The sequence below is a fragment of the Barbatula barbatula genome (genome assembly GCF_947034865.1).
Source record: "Barbatula barbatula genome assembly, chromosome: 14".
Classification (NCBI taxonomy): domain Eukaryota; kingdom Metazoa; phylum Chordata; class Actinopteri; order Cypriniformes; family Nemacheilidae; genus Barbatula; species Barbatula barbatula.
This window is the reverse complement of record NC_136777.1, coordinates 4,825,222-4,844,493: the sequence shown is the minus strand read 5'-3', so window position 1 is coordinate 4,844,493 and position 19,272 is coordinate 4,825,222. Positions and strand designations below refer to the sequence as shown.

Here is a 19,272-nt window from a genome sequence, read left to right as displayed (position 1 = left end):
AGAGAGCCGAAAACATTGAAACTAAGATTAAATTCATGAATTCATGACAGTTCATTAAAGTAACGTTTTTCCAAATTCATGAACAATGATTTTGATTCATTCATGAAACTTGATTATGTTGGTGTTTTTTTTCTAGAACCTTCACATCCCGTTCTCATTGACTTTCAATAAATGGAATAAGAATGTACAGGATATTTAATAATTCACCTTTTAGAATGACAAGAGGGTGTGTAGACAGCGTTCCTTCACATTTGTGTCTGCCCCTTTAATGGGATAGTCCACCCAAAATGGAACATTCTGTCATCATTAGGGAAAACAGATACTATGGGTGTGAATGGTGGATGAGTTCTCTTTGGTTACAAGCATTCTTCCAAATATCTTATTTTGTGTTTAGCAGAATAAAGAAATCTAAACAGGTTGAGAACAATCTGAGAATGATGACCGAATTTTCAGTTTTGCATGAACTATCCCTTTAAGCAATTTGATCTAACAAGTTTTGTGTTTATTGAACCAATCCTTATGCAGTCACCCACTCACACACACCAAAAATAACGTACGAAGTGAATTTCATCTTTATCACAAAACAGGTTTAATTTAATATCTCTTTATTTTTTAAAATAATTAAACATTTGTATTTCTCCAACCCTTTTTTAACTTTTGTAACTGTTGTTGTCGTCTGGGATCTAAAGCACAGGTTCATTCTGACAAAGCTCACCACAACATCAGTCCTCCACAATCCCAGAATTCCCCTCTCACTCCCTCCTCCACCCCCCCAATCAGCAACTAAGTAAAAAAGGAAGAGAGAACAAATTCCACTTGGTCAAAACAAATCCAATTCCAGACAAAAAATAAACCCGAAACAAATTAGAAGTGAAACCCGAGAAAGAAAGAAAACTAAATCCCAAGAGGCTGTGTCCAATCTTTCCTCATTATATACTGGATTCTCCTAAAGAAAAATACGCTATAGGTTCTACTAGATACAGAGTATCAAAGTACTGCATTCAGATACAGCATACAGGTACTTAACACTGTAAGAAACTCCCTCGCACACTCCGAGGCAGAATGTGCATGTGAACGTGCAGTTCCATTTCTCGTGATGAGCACCTCCGGCTTGGCGCTGGAATTCTGGATACCTCCTCAGATGTGTGTGTGTGTATGCGTCACTGGTACCAGTACCGGACTGGCGCTAGAGTCCAAATGCGTGAACTAGGCGGCACCTTTGGACAGAAAAAGAATGAAAAGGTGGGCGTGTCAGAGCTGGTGTGTAATCATGTTTCACTGTCCCCTTCCTCTTCTCTGAAGGTAACTGCGTAGTGTCCCTATTGAGAAGTCTGCAATCCAGACCTGCTGCATTTATCCAGATCTTAACAGATGATCCATTGCATTGAAGTCAAAGGTCAAGAACATTCTTGGTTCAATACAGGACATCCATGTTGCAAGAAAGGGACGTATAAGAGAGGGGGCGTGAAAAGAGAGAGAGAGAATTGGGCTGGTGTTGTTCTGTAAGGATGGGTGAGGTATGTCAGATCGGCGGGCTGAGATTCTCCGTTTGGTTGTTGATTTCATTCATTCGTTCATTTCTCCACAGTAGTGGTTCGATTCAGTCCTACTTTCCGTTTAAAGTCCTTCCCCCTCCAGTGTGGTTTTCCTTTTTTTTTGCTCTTTTTTTTTTTTTACTTTGTTTTCTAGTCACGTTCTTATTACGGCATAATATTTTAACGGGGGAAATAAAGGAGATAAAATAGTTATTTACATTGCTTTTGAAATAATGAGACTGACGAGGTGAATCTACAGTAAAGTAAGTCGCACAAACACAGAAAGGAAAATAAAGGCCAACGTTCCGAGCGTGTGGTGGAGGCGTTGGGAAAGCGTTCCGGAAGAGGCGCGTCGTTAAGTGGGAATAATTCCGTCGCTCTGGAAGCTTTTCTTCAACTCTAGGTCCTCCAACCTCATCCACAACTCCTCTCTCTCCTTCTCTTTCTTTTTCTCCCTGATGATGTGAAAAGAAAATAGATAAGACTCAGAATGTATGTTTTTCAATAAAAACGCAAACGCGTTTTCCACAAAAATATGGGATCTTACCTCTGACGATCTGATTTGTAAGTGGATGTGAGTTCATCAAACAACGTGCTGTTCATTTCCATGAAGGCTTTCAGAACATTATAGACTAAAGCTACTATGGCCCTGATAGCAAACAAAAAGATAATTTCCATCATCATCACACAAGAGCATTAAATTTAGATTCCAACATACACTGGCATTTGTATATATATTATTCTGATGTTTGACTCACGGGTTCCAGTGCTCTTTTGAGATCCGGTAGAGGCTTGTGAACATTATCGGAAGAATCACGTTGGAGTTTTCCTCAATCAGACTCATAATGTACTCATTGTTCCAGTAGTACAGAGCTCTCTCAGCCACCTGTAAACACATACACAAATATCACACCTGCCACATCATATATATCCAATATATAATTTTTTTATTATGATTAAAACTTTATATACTGTCAGATCGCACTGGGTTCACGCAGACCTGAAAATGAGGGCTTGAGACACATCTGGAGATCTGTTTGAAGAGGGGCTCCTGGATCTTCACAAACTGTGTGGGCTCGATCACGTCCAAAATCTCCTCCAGCTCTCCTAGGAACATGACCTACACGCATATCAATGCAGACATCAGTCGTGTGAATCAGAGTTGGACACAAAAGATACAATGGGAGCACTCATCAGTGCCACTATTGTCCTGAAATCACGACTGATCAACCTCATGCTGGGATCCTTTAAACTCTAGCTCACCTCTTTCTGACTGCAGGTTTTAGGCCAGAATTTCAGCAGACCTCTGATGACCTGTTACAAACGAGAAAACCATCAGAAACTGTTAGACTGGAGGAAAGAAAAACAGAATATATGAAAGACAGCCAATGGATACACTTCAAGAACAGAGGTTTTTGAGTGTGCTTAGGTGTCACTTCTAAATAAAGCACATGCGGCATCTGAATTTTAACTCACAAAAAAAAAATTAAAACCCCAAAAGGACTTGACAGAATACATATAGTGCTTACCGGTTCTGTTAATGCTGGATCTTTCTCTAGGAACTGTACAATACAATAGGCCAGCTGCAAAAACAACACACACAAACAGGTCTAACCAACACTTCACTCTACATAAAGATGTAAAACACCCTGAAGTCAAGACCATGGGAAACACGCATGCGAACACGGGGGCAGTACCTGTGCGTGGAAGAGTGAGAGGCTCCTGACGGTATGAAGAGGAATCAAAACTTTCACCAGAAACTGTTTGTGTTCAGCCTTCAGTGGCAGAGCGAAGCCATTGATGATGCTGCGAGGACAAAACAGAGCCAATGTTCAGCATTTTGGAACAGCATGAATTTACACTGATCTTTCTTTTGACACTGACATCCCCATGCTTTTATTGTTTGGCGATGAAGCACATGAACAATCTTTAAAATGTTCATTTTTGATTTTGTCGAAATAAGAAATCCATGTGGGTTCGGAACACAATGAGGAGAATGATACAATAACACTTTCCTTGAACTAAACCTTGAAAACTTCAGATGCTTACATAATCAAGATTACCTCATATATTCACTGCGGGAATCCAATTATGCTATTATGCTAATTAACTGCAATTATGTCATTAGCATATTTGTGTGAATGACACCAACTAGCACTGAAACATTCTAAAAATAACAAACAACTCATGCAGCACAAAAACTCACCTGCCCAAAATCTCCAACAATTCTGCAACCCCATTGAAGTGCTCAGTTTCATAAACAAAACTAAAAAGAGAGAGAGAGAAAGACTGAGCTGACTGCGTGCACACGGAAATATGATGTAAACCTGTCATTCTAGATCAGGTGTGAGAAGATGTCTCACCGTAGAAAAATATTATTTATCTGTTTTCGTATAAAAGCTCTCAGGCCCAGGAATTTGCCGTAGATTCTGTGTAAGACTGTCTTCAGGTAATCTCTCTCCCGTGGGTCCTCACTGTCAAACAACTCCAGAAGCTATCGGGAAAACATACGAAAGGAGCAGAAATCAAGAAAACACAGAGATGAACAAACACGGGGAAGAGATTGAGGAATAAATACACAATACCCAAGTACACAAAGCCGCCTCACCTGTAAGACAAATTTCTGATCTATATACTTTTTTGCAATGCTGGGTTGAAACTCCTGACTCTCCAAAAAACGAATGAAGAACTCGTACACCAGCTGAAAAAGAGAGAAAGAAAATAGAAGGGTATGTTATTTCGTGGAGTCATTAAAACGTGTAATATTAAAGCAGACAAGGGGATGGTTTAACAGGGTCAAAGGTCACGCTTCGGCTAAGGTTAAAAGACACACCATGACTATCATCAGGGGTCGTCTTGCATTGTAAAAACAGGTTTGAAAAAGACCAGGAATACATCTTTGGATCATTGTGTTTAGGTTCTCGTATTTGTTTCTCGTAATAGGACACGAAAGCAGGGATGACTAACGAAAGAGAAGTTTTACCAGGAAGATTCTCCTTGAGATAAGCATCTCATTTCTAAAGGAGTCCTGGAGGCATACAGCGAGTACACACACACACACACACATACACACACAGAGCGGGTCAGAAAGAGTGTGTAGAAACACACAAAGATGCAGAAACAATGACAGATAGGAGCTCTACGTGAGGAGAGAGGGACCCGAAATGAATATCAGCATTCATGCACAAGTAAAGAAAGACAATATTCTCAACCACCTCCACAACATGCACACACACCTGTAAATGTGGCCACGAGGCCTCTAGAGTCGGTTCATCCTCCTCTGGGTCAAACTCATTACTGTCACTGGGAGGAAGAGTTCGGAATATATTATAGGACACCTGAAAAGAAAGAGATTCACAATATTTCAGTCATTTTTTCCCGTCGATACATTGATGATAAATCAAAATCCATTTCACATTTATGTGAAATTGCAGCGAACAAACCTTGAATAAACAAGTTAACTTTAAAGTTAATACAGATTCCATTTTAGTTATCGTTTCTTGTTGTGAACTACAACAAGACTACATGCACTTGCATTGATATTTCAAATCAGACCACAATTAAAACAACAGATAATAGTGATGTAACATATTTCTCGATATCATGTTATCGCAATAGCAAAATTGTCTCGATATTATCGTGGTCACGTGACTGTATGAAACAATAGGTCTTCCGGGCCTAACAAAGAACGTTCGAAAAAAATAATAGAGGTTACCTTTGGCAAGGTCCATCTTGTGCAATGATAATTTTATAAAAGGGATATTTAGGTAATTTGACCCATCACATTGCTCATACCTCTAAGCAAAAGTTATCATTAGAGGATAAAGAGAAGAGGATGCTTATGGCACGTTTCCAAGTCACCATTTGTCGTTTAAATATCGCAACAAACATCATACCGTGGATTTTATACCGAGGTATTATCATACAGTGAGATTTTGATATTGACACATCCCTAACAGATACCCACCAACATGTAACTGCTTATGTGGGTGACTTTTTCCAAGCGCGTCAACTCACCATTTTTACGACCTCCGGGTAGGCCTGCTCCGTGAGATATCCTCTGCTGACCGTGACATAATCCACTAGCTCATTGAGGGTCGAGCGCTTGTATTCTTTCATCTTCAGGTCTGACAGAGTGTCCATGAAATCAAAAACAGCACAACACTGCTGAAGCTTCTTCAGGAACAACTCCGGCTGCTCCTGAGCAGGGACGTCTGTGCACAAACACATACAAGAATTACTAAAAAACCCTCACAAAAACAACTTCACACTGATTAACTCAGAATTGTGTGTGTTCGTAAAAGCACTTCAATTAAACACGATAACATGAACAATCTGACTTAAGAGAGAATAGCAGATAGTGATATTCATTTTGGGAAATTGTAAACTTTGTAAGCAAATGGCGAGGGAGAAAACAAATATACACTTATTTTCTATTGTGTTTGGCTAGTGTCTAATAACATAACTACTTATATTTAATTTAATTTGTTAATATTAATTTGTATTATTATTATTTTACTGTATAATAATTATATTAAATAAACGATTTGGGGAATGGGTCCTGTAGTTTGGTCGCATTTAAACAAACCGTATGGTACATTGACATCTAGTGGTTGAGCTTGGTATCACAGCCTAAATTCAAAATATTGGAGAGAAAAGTTTAGCTAAGTAACTGTTCTTCTCGGTTTCTTTTAATTGTTATCAGAATTAATCTACAAGCACTCTATAGATTGTGAATGTGTACCGGAAGTTCAGTTGGGCTCACAAAAGAGCGCATTCGCAGTAACGTTTGTTTATGTTTTATTTATAAGACATTTGTTTTAAAATGAGAAATAAAAGGGCAGTTATTCATTTCTAATTCAAAAAAACTGAGAATCGTATAACGAGTAGCATCGCAACGTGAGCCGAGCGAATTGTTACATTCCGTAGTTGCAAACAAATGCGATATGCATATTTGCAATTTTACAAAGATTTTATAAATAGTGCAGCCATAATTACTAATGTTACTAGCTACAAAGAAACAAAATCATGTTTGAGTCTCTACTATTTAAAAAGTTCATGACTCCCGACACCTGTTAAACACACAGATCTGAAACGCTAAACACAAACCTTTAATACAGTTTCACATTCACAGACTGCTACAAAAGTACTGCACTATGATATTGTAGACAAGAGAAAATTGCAGAACCTCCCACTAGAACTGAGCACTTAAATGTGCACAACAGAAATTACAAACAGCTTGAAACACAGAAAGACGGTCGAGAACAAAGTCAAGATTGTATAACAGCCACATCAAAATTCATTCAGACCATTTTTTTTCTAATTCTGACCTCTCACCACCTTAGTCAAAAAAACAATACAAATACTAAACTTCACCTGAACCTTGGTTAACTTCAGACATACACTTACCGTCATATTGGTGCAATCGATTTAATCATTTGCAGTTGTTTTCCATTTGTGTCTAGAATGATTTCCTATTGCATTCAATCTTTTAGTCCAAAGAACTGGAAATGTTTAAACAGAAAAGCATAAAGGGTAATAAACAGCAGCAGGTCTGAAGTCAAAGGGTTCTTCAGAGTGACATTAAATGGTTTGGGGAAATGGATCTCCAGGAACCAGCAACACATTCATATACAGTGATGGCTTGTGCTGCTTTACAACACACACACCACGTGTACACGATAACATACGCACAAACACGGTTTAAAACCTCTGTGGGGAAAACCCCTCTTCGGTGGAATGGTGGTCTTGGATTACTCTGTGAAAGTTAACTATGTGAGTGTGTGTAAAAGAAGAGAGAACTGATCACAGAAGTGTATAAAGTTGTGTGTCTTCGCTACTTAAGCACAGCATGTGCAAGTGTGTGTGTGTATGTGTGAAAGAGAGAGAGTTTTTCTGACAGGTGGGATCAGCAGGTGACTTTCAGAGCCAGAAACTGGGAAAGAAATGTACTGTATGTATTTAAAGGAAACACAAACAACTTGTCCACTGACAGCCACAAATACATATCAACTGTGTATGAACTACACAGCAAACTTTATAATGTTTCAGTAAATTTTCAGACACTATAGACAACCATTTTGTTTATCTTTGCTAGACTAAAAAGATTTCAATGCGAGGAAGAAACCGAAGTAGAAAGAAATGTCGGACTCATACAGGTGGAGTGACACAAGACAGCAAATGAATCAGTCCGAGTTCGACAGGAATTTGATTCTTGAAAACAAATGCATCAAATAAAGCAGCATGTTGCATCGCATGTTCAGATTTGGATGCAGTCATCAATAATAATGCCACAAAAATGCAACACAACTCATGCTGCACTGTAAACAATGCACACTTTACAGAGTATACAACATTTCCTGTACACTAACATAATTCAATTTTATTTATATAGCGCTTGTCACAATTTCCATTGTGCCAAAGCAGTTTTACATTCAGTTCATGCACACATTCACAACATTTACAGATTTAACCCTATGCAGGTCACAAGCTCGAGAACATTTTTAATACAGATCCTGAGCACAAATTATCTCCAAAGGAGATGTGTGCTCAAACTAACATGACTGACAGTTCTGCACAAGAGTTATTCTAGTTTTGATTTTAGTTGTATTCATATTTTAAATGAGATTTAATTTTTTGTTTCTTTTTTTGCTCTTTTGGCATTTGATTGGTTTATTTTTAATGTTGCTAATATATAACATTAATTGATTTTTATTTATTATCATCATTTTATTGCTTTTAACTTAATTCAGTTTATTTTTGAGGGAACATTTCAACTTTTCCTTCAGTTGAGATTTTTCAATAAGTTTTAGGTCAATATTTGATTTGATTTCAACGAACAGGATAAAGTCTTAAATAACGTGCACCTGAGAATAAAAACACCTCATTGTTTCATGTCAGTAATATAGGAGCTGGGCAGACAGAACCTTCAAACCCAAATAAAGACATGTGCACCAGCTACCTGCTAGACCCCCGCGTGCGCCCCCCGGAACCCCAAAAAAATCGTCAACCCACAGCAAAAACAATAAAAGATGAAGAACTTGAGACAGAACTACAGAATTTTGTCACACCAATATCATCTTAATAATCACTCACTTTAACAAGTCTCACTCCGGATTTCTTTCTTCAATCTCAATCAATCCTGTGAAGCTGGTGACCAAAATTCATCGATTCATTGATTCATTATTCATCGATTCGCAAGTGTATGTATGTGTGTACAGTGCAGAGAGCTGTAACTCCATGAGATCAGGTGTCAGAGGGCCGAGCTGAGCCCACGGAAACTCGGACGGGCTCTGTGTCTAAAGTTCTATTTTCTGCCCTCCTCATTTTAAGCCCTCGAGCTCGCAAGGTCACAGCGCAGACCATGAGGAGGAGGGGCTTGAAGATGGGAACGGAGAGGAGATGTTTTTTCAGTGCGTGTGGTGGTAAGAACTAACACTGAGCGCCCCTCTGCTGGACGAGTTTGGAACTTTAAATTGATGCAGATTATGGACGGATTATTTTTACTCCCTTTTGCTGTTGTCCTGAAGAATGAGAGCAACTGGTGTGATGTGATTTGCAATAAGTACACATAAGCCTGAAGCACTAACTTCAATTTATCATGTGAAAAAAACATTTTAATTATTAACTAGAAAGGAAAAGTGTCTTCGTTAAATAAAAAACGGTTAGAGATATGGGATCGTGTGTGGAATACAGATAAGACATGAAATAGACGGTTTGAGTCCATTTATAGTCAAATGTCCGTCTCGTCAGAGTTAAGTTTCCAAAGCAACATCTAGTGGCCACTGAGACACACGTCAGTTTGATACTTCTATTCATAGAGAGCATAAGAACCCAAAGGACATTATAATAAAATGATTCATAACAACTCCTGTAATCTGACTTTGAAATGGAAAACTGTAAACAAACAAAAATGATAGAATACAATAAATACAGACTATGACGGTGTTAAAAGAAAAGTTATCCTTCGTATTTAGACAGCCATTCCAAACCTGTATAACCTTTTCTTCTGCAGAACACAAAATAAGATACTTTGAAGGGCGCTGATAACCAAAAAACAATAGACACCATTGATTTCCATCGCATAGACACGAAAACGAAACAAGACATCATTTTTGTGTTTCACAAAAGAAGTCGCAATGTACAGGTTTTAAAACACATGAGATGAATTTGAATTTTTGGGTGAACAATCCCTTTAACTTAAACCATCAAATTAAACTAACTTTACTTATCGCTGTTAACTTTTGAGGTGTTGGGGTACTGTGACTAAAAACTTCCCTCGCCTGAAGTGTAACACACTTCCAAAATGGTGAACATGAAAGACACCTGCCAAATGCATTAATGCAGCGTTTCTAAACTAGGGGGTACGAGACCACTTGGGTCGCTTAACATACTTCCAAGAGGACACCAAGACGATCTGAACTAATTTAATAGAGGATAAAAAAGCATTTAAAATGAGCTAAATGACTCAATAACAAAACAATAAGAAATGTCTCGATTCTGTGAAAAAAAATTATCCTTCGAATTATGCCAGGCTCTAGAACATTGGGAACAATGTTGAGTGGGGTGCAGCCTTCAAACATTGTTGTGGAAAACTACAAATTAAGCTTCCATGAATCTCATGTGTACTGAAACACAGCTTTAATTAGCCTATCATATCTGTCACTAACACCCCCATCTTTCTGACCTTTGACTGACCCCAGCAGGGGGCGAGATGCTGTGAGGACTGCGGGGTACATCCTTCCCATAATCCTTATCGTGCATTCTGCAGGGGGCAAAGGTTATTGCTAACGACTCAAAGCACTTTCACTTCATCAAACCTGTTCCCTCTGTTGGTTCATGAGCGATGAAGCGTGTTTTTGAATCAATGACTGGAACAGATCCATCTGAATCAATAACTTCAACTGACTTTACAGCCAGTTTTACAAGCTGAACAACAACTATAGCAAACTAAACTTTTGCTAATTTGACTAGTCAGTTGCATGCCTGAAAAAGCAGTACACTGATTTATTCAGATTTAAACCTATGTAAATCAGGCTGGTTTCTGATTTGTTTGAACTAAATCGGATGCGTTGTTCAGATGTTGTTAAGATTTAAGAGTTCAAATGTGAACTCCGAGTTGATGTACACAAGATCCAAAACTCTCTGATTTGAGTTAGTTCCATCAACTCTGGTTGAGCATTCGCTTCAAGATAAAATACATAATTTTTTCCGACACTTACATTTTTGCAATTTTACGTGTCTCATACATGCATGGGCAACTTATAACACACCAAAGACAAAAAAAACACGCATCCCTTTAAGGATGCATGATGTGTTTTGATATCTAATTCACTGTAAAGAAAAATGGTACAGTTTTTATAAAAATGCACAGGGAGATTCCACTCCTAAATTGCTCTCCTGGAAACAAAGTTCATCCCTATGAATTAATGCAGCCTCTTCACATACAGGATCCTCTATAAAAGTACATATGACATTTAAGTCACTAAGATGGTCTCTGTGTGATCAACATGTGTGCAATGAATGACTCTATTAAATGACTGAATGAATGAGGTACACTCTGAAACTCTGGGTTTACCAAAAGAAAACCTGCTCCTGACCAGGTTAGGTTCAAAGAGTAAGTTACTATGGTTACTGACTCTGAGTATAAGTTACCTCTCTTTTTATTACTACGCTATAGGTACACAAGATTAATATGAGATTGGCTGTGTGTTATACAGAAGGCGCATTAACCGAACATTCTCTGTCATTGACGGATTATTTTTACCAGTGACAGAAATATCTGAAGGCCGACCGTCATTTTGACGGATTTCAATAAGGGCAATTTGTAACCCCCCGTTTGTCATTTCCCTTCATTAGAGCGTGATCGTAGGCTACTACCTGTGCCCTGAACATGATCGCGAAGGGACATTGTATTAGAATACAGCAAGTTCCGAGAGTAAACGCAAGTAGAGCGTGATGACGTAACGGACATGCTTATTACCACGATGGGTAATAATAGATTTTGACAGATTTTTTACGAGCCTGTCCAATAAAAAAAGTGTAGCGCATCCTCTGTTGTTATATCGGCTTTTCATACGGCTCATTAAAATGCTTGATTCTGATTGGCCAGTCGCAACATTTGTTGGTTTGTTATTCCCAGATTCCCAAATTGTGGGGGCTTATTTCTGCGATAACAACTGGCTGCCTTTACATTATCCCTTTACTTAACTTTCACAACGCAAACTGTCTAAAAAGCCAAAGCATCACTAATTCAAATATAAAAACAACCTTATAATTGTTTTTACATGTCCTGCATAACAAGAGTTGTAACCCATCTAAAGATTCAACCTTTGACAACAGAGTGTTGCCTTGTAACCACGCTCTCTGCACTGTTCTTTGATGAGTGAATGATTGTATTTTGCATTCATTTATGATGAGAGGTGAACCGACAAAGCCCTGTGGGAGGGCCGTTACCTGGGCAACAGCCAATCAGATGCACTTTAAAAATACTAAATCAACCTGTTTGACTGCTTTGCACACTCACACGGCCTCAAAGGTTATTTGGTCAAAACAAAACAATTTGTTGGAAGTCTATTTAAAACTACATTAACTGCAGCAGACAACAAAATTAGTTCGGCATCACTCCTAAAGTGATTTCTGCATTTGTTGAATGAACAAGTTGAGTTTTCAAGATTGCGTGAAGAACTCAAGTAAGGCAATGTTTGTATGTCCCTAAGGCCACGTTTACACGATGAAAAACGGAAAAGTCTTTCTTTTGCGTTTTTTAAGTTTCACGTACCAACAACGTTATCAAAACAATCCGTGTTTACACAGATCTGCAAAAATGACTAAAACACCCATGCCACACCAGTAGTTCGCGATATCACTTCGTAAAGAAAAAGTTTACGAGTCCCTGACGATTGATTGGCGGTTTATTGGAAGGCGGACATCCGTCGCTAAAGAGACCATACAATACGCAGCACAAAAAAAAACATGTAATGCGCATGCCCATGATGTCGTTTTCTCATTCTTGTGTACTTCGGGGTTTACACAAAAATAAGAATGCTGTTGTATTCAAAAACTTGCACTTTGAAACCCCTTTCAAAAGTTTGCATTATCAGTCCCCTAAAACGCCGTTTCCGTGTAAACGGACAGCCAAATCACATAAATTGTTTTGTGCTTTCGCTTGATAACGGCCCCTAAGAACTAATGCAAGAAGGAAGACAAACCTAGTCGGACTAATGGACAAATGCAAGGGACTTGACTAGACAAAAAGGACATTTTCATTTTGTGCACTAATACAATCTCTTCAGGCACATGGCCAGCTGACACAAAACTCTACATCTCAGCTCTGATGTACTCATCTCTGTCTGTGCAAGAAGCTGGACAGCTCAGTAATCTTCTAAGAAACGTCATTCCCCTTTGTGCTTGCAAACACAAGCACTACAAGTCGTAGAATTTGTGGTACAGTGTGCTTTTGGACATGTTGGCTTATGGGATTCCAGGTCATGCACCGAACCCACACCCCTCTCTCACCCCCTACTTTTCCACCAACTGTCTTTTAACTGTCCTATAAAAAGACAAAACACCCAAAAATAAAATATGAAAGCTTCAAACCTCCAAGTCCAACTTCACAGGATTTTGGTTTGTCTCTCCTTAAACAACAGAGAGTGATCCATTAAACTAAGATGCTAACAGCATATAATTTATAATCTAGGTTACTTGCATGACATTCATTGGGATATAAAGTACAAAATTATTTTAGATCTACACAAGAATTGTGTATTCTTTAAAGTCGAATTCCTTAACAGAACACTGATAGTTGTCATTCTAGACAAGCACAAACAAGTTGAGATGCACACTACAACTTTACTAGACATTTCACAATAAAGCAGTGATCCCCTGCTCTCTGAACAGATGCCCTGTTTGGAACTGTATACTAAAATTATCTTCCAAAACTGCAGTTAACAATAAAAATGTATAATGAGCATTGTTTACTAATTTTCTGCATGCATGAAAGAACAAAGGCTACATTTGCCATAATGGGAAGTATGATAATTTATTGAAATGTAACAAGACGTACTACTGATGTTGTTTAAATCATGATTTCATTCAACTCGTATCAAGGACGGGGTTACAAAAACTAGTTTAAAAAAGTTTTGAAACAACACTAAATAAATAAATTCATACTGGTTCTGAGACTGTTTAGATATTGTGTGCGAGTCTGTGTTTAAGTGTCACCTTTGAGCAGGGGAAGAGGTGTGAGCTCGATTGGTTTGCCCTGAGAACGGAACTGTGAGGAACTCTGAGAACGCTTCTGCTTGGCCTTCCGGACAGACTTCCGGGAAAATCCGTCTACTTTATCCACTGATGGAGGAGTGGTGGCTGCGGAGGACATAGCCCTGGATAAAAAAACATAAATGTTTTGGATATGTCACACAAAATAATTACAGCCATTCCCAAAATGTATACAAATTTAAACTGAAAATGCAAAACATTTACATACCGCATTTCAACAGAGCTTAATGCAATAGTATAAAATAAAAATCTAGGCATATATATATATACAGATGACAGAACTGGAAACTCTGAAAAGTCTCATTAAATTAATAATCGAGATTTACATTTACGCATTCGGCAGACGCTTTTATCCAAAGTGACTTCCATTGCAATTTACTATACATTTGTATCGGAGCATGTGCAATCCCCTGGGATCGAACCGGCACCATGCTCTAACCACTGAGCTACAGGAAAGCTTTAAAAAGAAATGACTTTGTTCGAATGAAAGATGCTGTGTAGAAAATAGCAGACATATTCTGTTAACTTGTAGGGGTCGGGATAAAGTATTCCACAAGTCTACAGGTGTCTGCTTGAGTTTCAGCAATGGTATACTATTATTACATAAGATACTCACATTCACCAGAAACCAGCTGAGCATGAGACACAAAAGTAAATGTGAGAGGGGACTAACATAAACTAAATTAAGCTAACCCCTCTGGTTACGTTAAATAGGCCTTGAAAAACAGGTTCAGTGGGTGAACTAAAAAAAAGGAATTTCCACCCATGATCTAAATTGGATGGTCCAAGGCCTGTGTGCACTTTAATCTGACCATTCAGAACACTTTGATTTTGATGTCCAAGACGTTAAATCTCACTTCTTTGATGTCAGCTAATGGCAACCTCCCATAATGCTGCACTGCGTGGCTAGAACAAACAATGCCATATTTCTTCCAAGCCAAATAACAGGCCTCACAGTCTCACTACCTGTAAAAGAATAAAACTTCTCTCTGATTTCCAAGAACAATGAACTTTACATAAAAGTTACAACTGAACACTGACTGAAACAAGCACTCATTGTGGTTCGGTCTCTGAAAATATCCCTAGAAGAAAAATCTGACGAAACCTGTTAAGAACTTTATATCTCCCCACAGTTTGGTGAAACGGGTGTTATTCCTTAATGAATTCTAACAGATAGGACTGGTCAAAACAATACATTCATAAACAATAGTATTGCAATCTATGGAGCTTATGTAAAACAGAATTTGTAAGAAACATGTGCGGACAGTGCACACTTCCAGACTTTAACGTTTTAGGAAAGCTGTGCTTTTGGCCAACTTAACTCAGTGTACTGCACACAATTTCTTCTGAAAAAAACACAGTGAGATCACACAAAAAGTGATCGAAATAGATTGAGCGTCAGATCAATTTGATATATTCATTTACTCTCAGAAATAAAAGCATCTCTATACTGATTATAGTTATTGCTGACAGACCTTTCTTCTGTCAAATAAGGTAAATAAACTATAATAACGCCCCGCCCCGTAGTAATACTACAAAATATACTATCACAACCTGTTGGGTAACAGTAACCTTCTCAAAAACCAAACCAAACAATCTACACAAGACAAACACTAGGCAAGTTTAAGAAATCATTCGACATAATCTTTGATATATATATATATATATATATATACACCATATATAGTATATCCAACAATCCCGTTCATCTGTTTAATGACCTGCATTTATACAGATGTCTCAGGCTTTAACCATAAGTGGCCATACACACAGTAACTACAATATAGAAACCATTCAAGTCCAACCATGCATTCAAAACACAATTTGACTGTTAACATTGCACTTATCTCAACTAGGTTATCATGACTCCACCATTAAGTATATAGCACCAGTCTGGATTGCATGCATGCTGTGTTATTGTTGGTGATGAGATCTCGAGTGCCAAACAGTCGGGCGGATGAAGTGAACCAGACCATGGAAACAGGGCACAAAGTAACAGTGCCACTGAGCCGATGCAAGAAGTCGGAAAAATTCGCTAGCGATGCAGGTTTATGATCATTTATGATATTTGATGGGCCTAAATACACACACACACACACATAAACCAGAACCAGCTGACAGACTATTGAATCTGCATCCCAAAACCACACCAACAAAAACAACAGATGAAGATTAAGCTTTCTCCATGAACTTTCCCTGATCCACCCTTGCAATTTTAGCTTTACAGATCGACGTGTCAAATGTGTTTGGGTTGCAATCTTTTTTCCCCACTTTAGCTGCACGTACTTGTATATGATGCTTTCGATCCAAATCTCATTTTAAGGTCTACGCTGTAAGATCTGAACCATCAACGCGAGCCGGATGCAAACTTGAGCTGCAAAAACCTTTAAATATTCAACTTACCTTGATGTTTTCGATGTGAGGACCTGGTTTGAGTGTTTCTAACCGTCTTCCCTCCTTCAAATCCTCTCGAAGCAGCAGGAAAAGAAAAAGAAAGACACAAAATCTGTTTTGGCCTTAAAAACTGCCAAACCCACAGCAATAATCCCATCAAACACTCAAATTTCCGACGATAGAAAAAGATCCAGCTGAAATATAATCATCCCCGGATGTTTCTTTATATCCACACGATAAGCTTATATGGTATTTTTATCCAGAAAATATAATTTATTAGGAAAAATCTGCCCTTTTTCTCACTATTGTCAATACCACTGGGCTGAGTCCATGGCACACATAACACGGACGCGCTCTAGCCTGCTGGGCCGGGTTCGGGCCTACGGCGACACGCTATTGGTCAGTTTGAAGATTCTTCAAGACGCGATTGGGTAATGTTTGTGTCAATCACCACGCAAAGGGGCGGACAACCTCCGAGGCTTCTCAACAGATGAATAGAGCAGTTAGGTTGAGGAGTGTGCGAACAGGAAAGAGTCGCCTTACTACTATTATATCTCATTTATATATCGTTTAATTTCCAGAAGATACTTTACATTCCACATTATTAATATAACTCGCATTCCTCTGGTAATGCTAAAAGCCACCATTCTGTCAAAAGCAAACATGAATCTATTGTTTAACGCTAATTACGGTACAAATGAAACTGAACTGAAGCCACTTATTTTTCGCATTTGATAACTGAAACTGGGGAATTTTCGGAGAGGGCAAGAAAAGGAAATAATTCCTCGTTTCAGGAATGAAGTTAAACCTGTACCGTGACCCAGCCCTTATGAGGAGAGAATCATTCCGATGACGAGCAGACCTGGTACGAAATATCAGCAGCGCATCAAACGTGCATTTAATGTGCTTTACGTTTGGCTGCGGTTTCATGTACACAACAGGAAATGTGTGTGCACGCGGCGGCGCGCCCGCACTCACGTCACGGGGCGCAGACGTACGTCTGGATACGCAAAAAAAAAGAGAAAGCTCATCTGGGTTTAATCAGTGGCGGCTGGTGAAAAATATTCTCGGTGGGGCTGTGCCATACTTTTTTGTTTCCGTAACCATCGCAATAAAATTTAACACAAACTGCAGGACAGCAGTGCTCAGTGAAATAGTCAGTAATTATTTAATGCCAATATTAAAAAGTTGAGGCATTCGTACACAAAAACATAAACATCATGATGCACAAACACAAGCCTTTTATTTGCATTTAAACTGAACTTGTAAACAATTGACTATTTCTACATATAAGTAACATCTTTTGGAAAGGCTGTTGGTGCCATTGGTAGTAAATAGGCAACACAATATGCATGCTGTCAGAACAGAGTGGAAAGTGGACAATAACATTAAATTAATATAAAGTTTATAGGAATTCTTACACTGTATAAAGGATGTATAATATAGAAATGGATATGAAGTGGCTGAACTCAAACCTTTGACTGGAAGAATAGCATAAAGTATTTTATGATCAAACTAAATGTAACTAATTGTTAATGTGCTCCAGAACTGCAACAATTAATTGATACAAAACATATATACAGTAATATTAGCAAACACACTATTAACATTTTTTAGAGTACCATATATAACTGAATGATTTTTATGCTAAGGTCAACTATATACAAAGAATCGTGTGTGTGTGTGTGTGTGTGAAGCTACGGGAGAAGCCGCGCATATACTGCTTCCCTTTTTCGCTAGCCTGCTGTTTGATTGAGAGGTCAGGTTGATCTGGGCCCAGCTCTTTCACCCGAACTTTCTCCGACAAAGTTCTCCTCTCAAACGGATCTTGGAGGAGAGATTTCACCGAGTTAGGGTTGGGTCTTGGAGGAGTAACGTCCGCGCTCGCCATTGTCGTTTAGTAAAAATGGCGCCCCTAGAGCCCAGTCCTTATTTTATCAGGGCTTGGGGCGATAAAATGATCGCCCTTCTTGGATTCTATTTAAGAACGCTGATTGGCTAAATTTTATGTCATACATTCATATCTTAAATTAGCAATTGGCTTAACTGCTACATAGACCCGCCTCCTTGGGGCGCTTTCTCTATCGCCCCAGAGCTGATGAAGCGGTCAGACAGGCAGAGGAAAGGTTGCAAATATGATTTTGTATCATATTTTACATGTATTACTGGGTGCATTCCATATTTAAAACACACAAATATTGACATACTGATGTTTTCCTCATTATTATTACTATTTTTGTTTTAATTGTTTTAATTTTCTTTTTTTTTGTGGCTTAAGGGGGGCGGCGCCCTAGCGCCCTCTATTGGCCGGCCGCCACTGTGTTTAATTAATTTTTTGTTTTAAATGGTTTGTTCATTCGTGAACTTGATTCTTAAAAATACGTTATAATATTTGATTTGGGGATTTTGGACAGGGTAATGAAAAAAAACCCTACAACTATTAATATAACGTTATGGTCTTCTTTTTAAAAGACATTAGATCTAGAGGTTCATTTATTTTCCATGAACACAAATGACAGTTTCTCACTTTTTATCCTTTCCTGTACCAGATGGCACGTGCCAAATTCTCATGAAGTTCTGCATAAACCTTTATAGCGCTGTTGAGTGTTTCTGAGGATGAGGGTTCACCGGGTAATGAACAAAAAAGTCTGTGCCATCCTGTTGTGTTTGGGGTTTACATTTAAAATGTGGTATCGTTATCTCTGCTTACATTGTGTGATCTTAGAAACAAATGAACAAAATCAAACACCATGAAGAATGTAGAATCTGGCAGACAAATACTGTCTCTTTTGGGACTCCATTTGTATTTCAAAGCAGTAGTTCTCCAACAATACATTCTTTAATGAGATTCAACTTTCCCAGAGTGTAAAATATGTCATTAGAATAGTTGTGTATTACCAAATAAAAACAAAAGGATTTACAAATAATAATAATGTAGTATTCACAAATAAATACGATGGGATCAATGATTAAAATATGTTTGACTTTTCTTGTAGCTTTTTATTGATAGGACAGTCAAAACATCCGAAAATGGGTTCTCTTACCTACAGACACCTTTTCAATG

The 19,272-nt window shown here is 38.3% G+C and overlaps 1 protein-coding gene across 3 annotated transcripts; it reads right to left on the bottom strand.

Annotated features, from left to right (window-relative positions):
* Positions 1-179: 179 nt before the first annotated feature.
* ppp2r5eb (protein phosphatase 2, regulatory subunit B', epsilon isoform b) lies at positions 180-17,196 on the bottom strand. 3 transcript variants are annotated; one of them, XM_079472333.1, is made up of 15 exons: positions 17,017-17,196; positions 16,218-16,320; positions 13,758-13,918; positions 5,553-5,749; positions 4,772-4,873; positions 4,144-4,236; positions 3,899-4,029; positions 3,742-3,801; positions 3,233-3,341; positions 3,065-3,118; positions 2,799-2,849; positions 2,536-2,655; positions 2,294-2,421; positions 2,083-2,184; positions 180-1,990 (listed from the first exon to the last, which is right to left on the bottom strand). In XM_079472333.1, exons 3-15 carry the CDS (start codon positions 13,912-13,914, stop codon positions 1,891-1,893), a joined length of 1,404 nt encoding a protein of 467 aa, XP_079328459.1. In that variant the 5' UTR covers positions 13,915-13,918; positions 16,218-16,320; positions 17,017-17,196; the 3' UTR covers positions 180-1,890. The 3 variants fall into 3 exon arrangements, with proteins under 3 accessions (XP_079328459.1, XP_079328458.1, XP_079328460.1); XM_079472332.1 differs by having other exon boundaries at positions 16,218-16,280; XM_079472334.1 differs by lacking the exon at positions 17,017-17,196 and adding an exon at positions 16,512-16,729 and having other exon boundaries at positions 16,218-16,280.
* Positions 17,197-19,272: the final 2,076 nt, after the last annotated feature.

Excerpts from the sequence above, each read along its gene's own strand:
- ppp2r5eb (XM_079472333.1), bottom strand. The coding sequence starts at position 13,914 with ATGTCCTCCGCAGCCACCACTCCTCCATCAGTGGATAAAGTAGACGGA. Across the intron at positions 4,874-5,552 it reads ACCCGGAGGTCGTAAAAATG|GTGTCCTATAATATATTCCG; the intron begins GTGAGTTGACGC and ends CTTTCTTTTCAG. Across the intron at positions 2,422-2,535 it reads TCTCAAGCCCTCATTTTCAG|GTGGCTGAGAGAGCTCTGTA; the intron begins GTCTGCGTGAAC and ends ATGTGTTTACAG.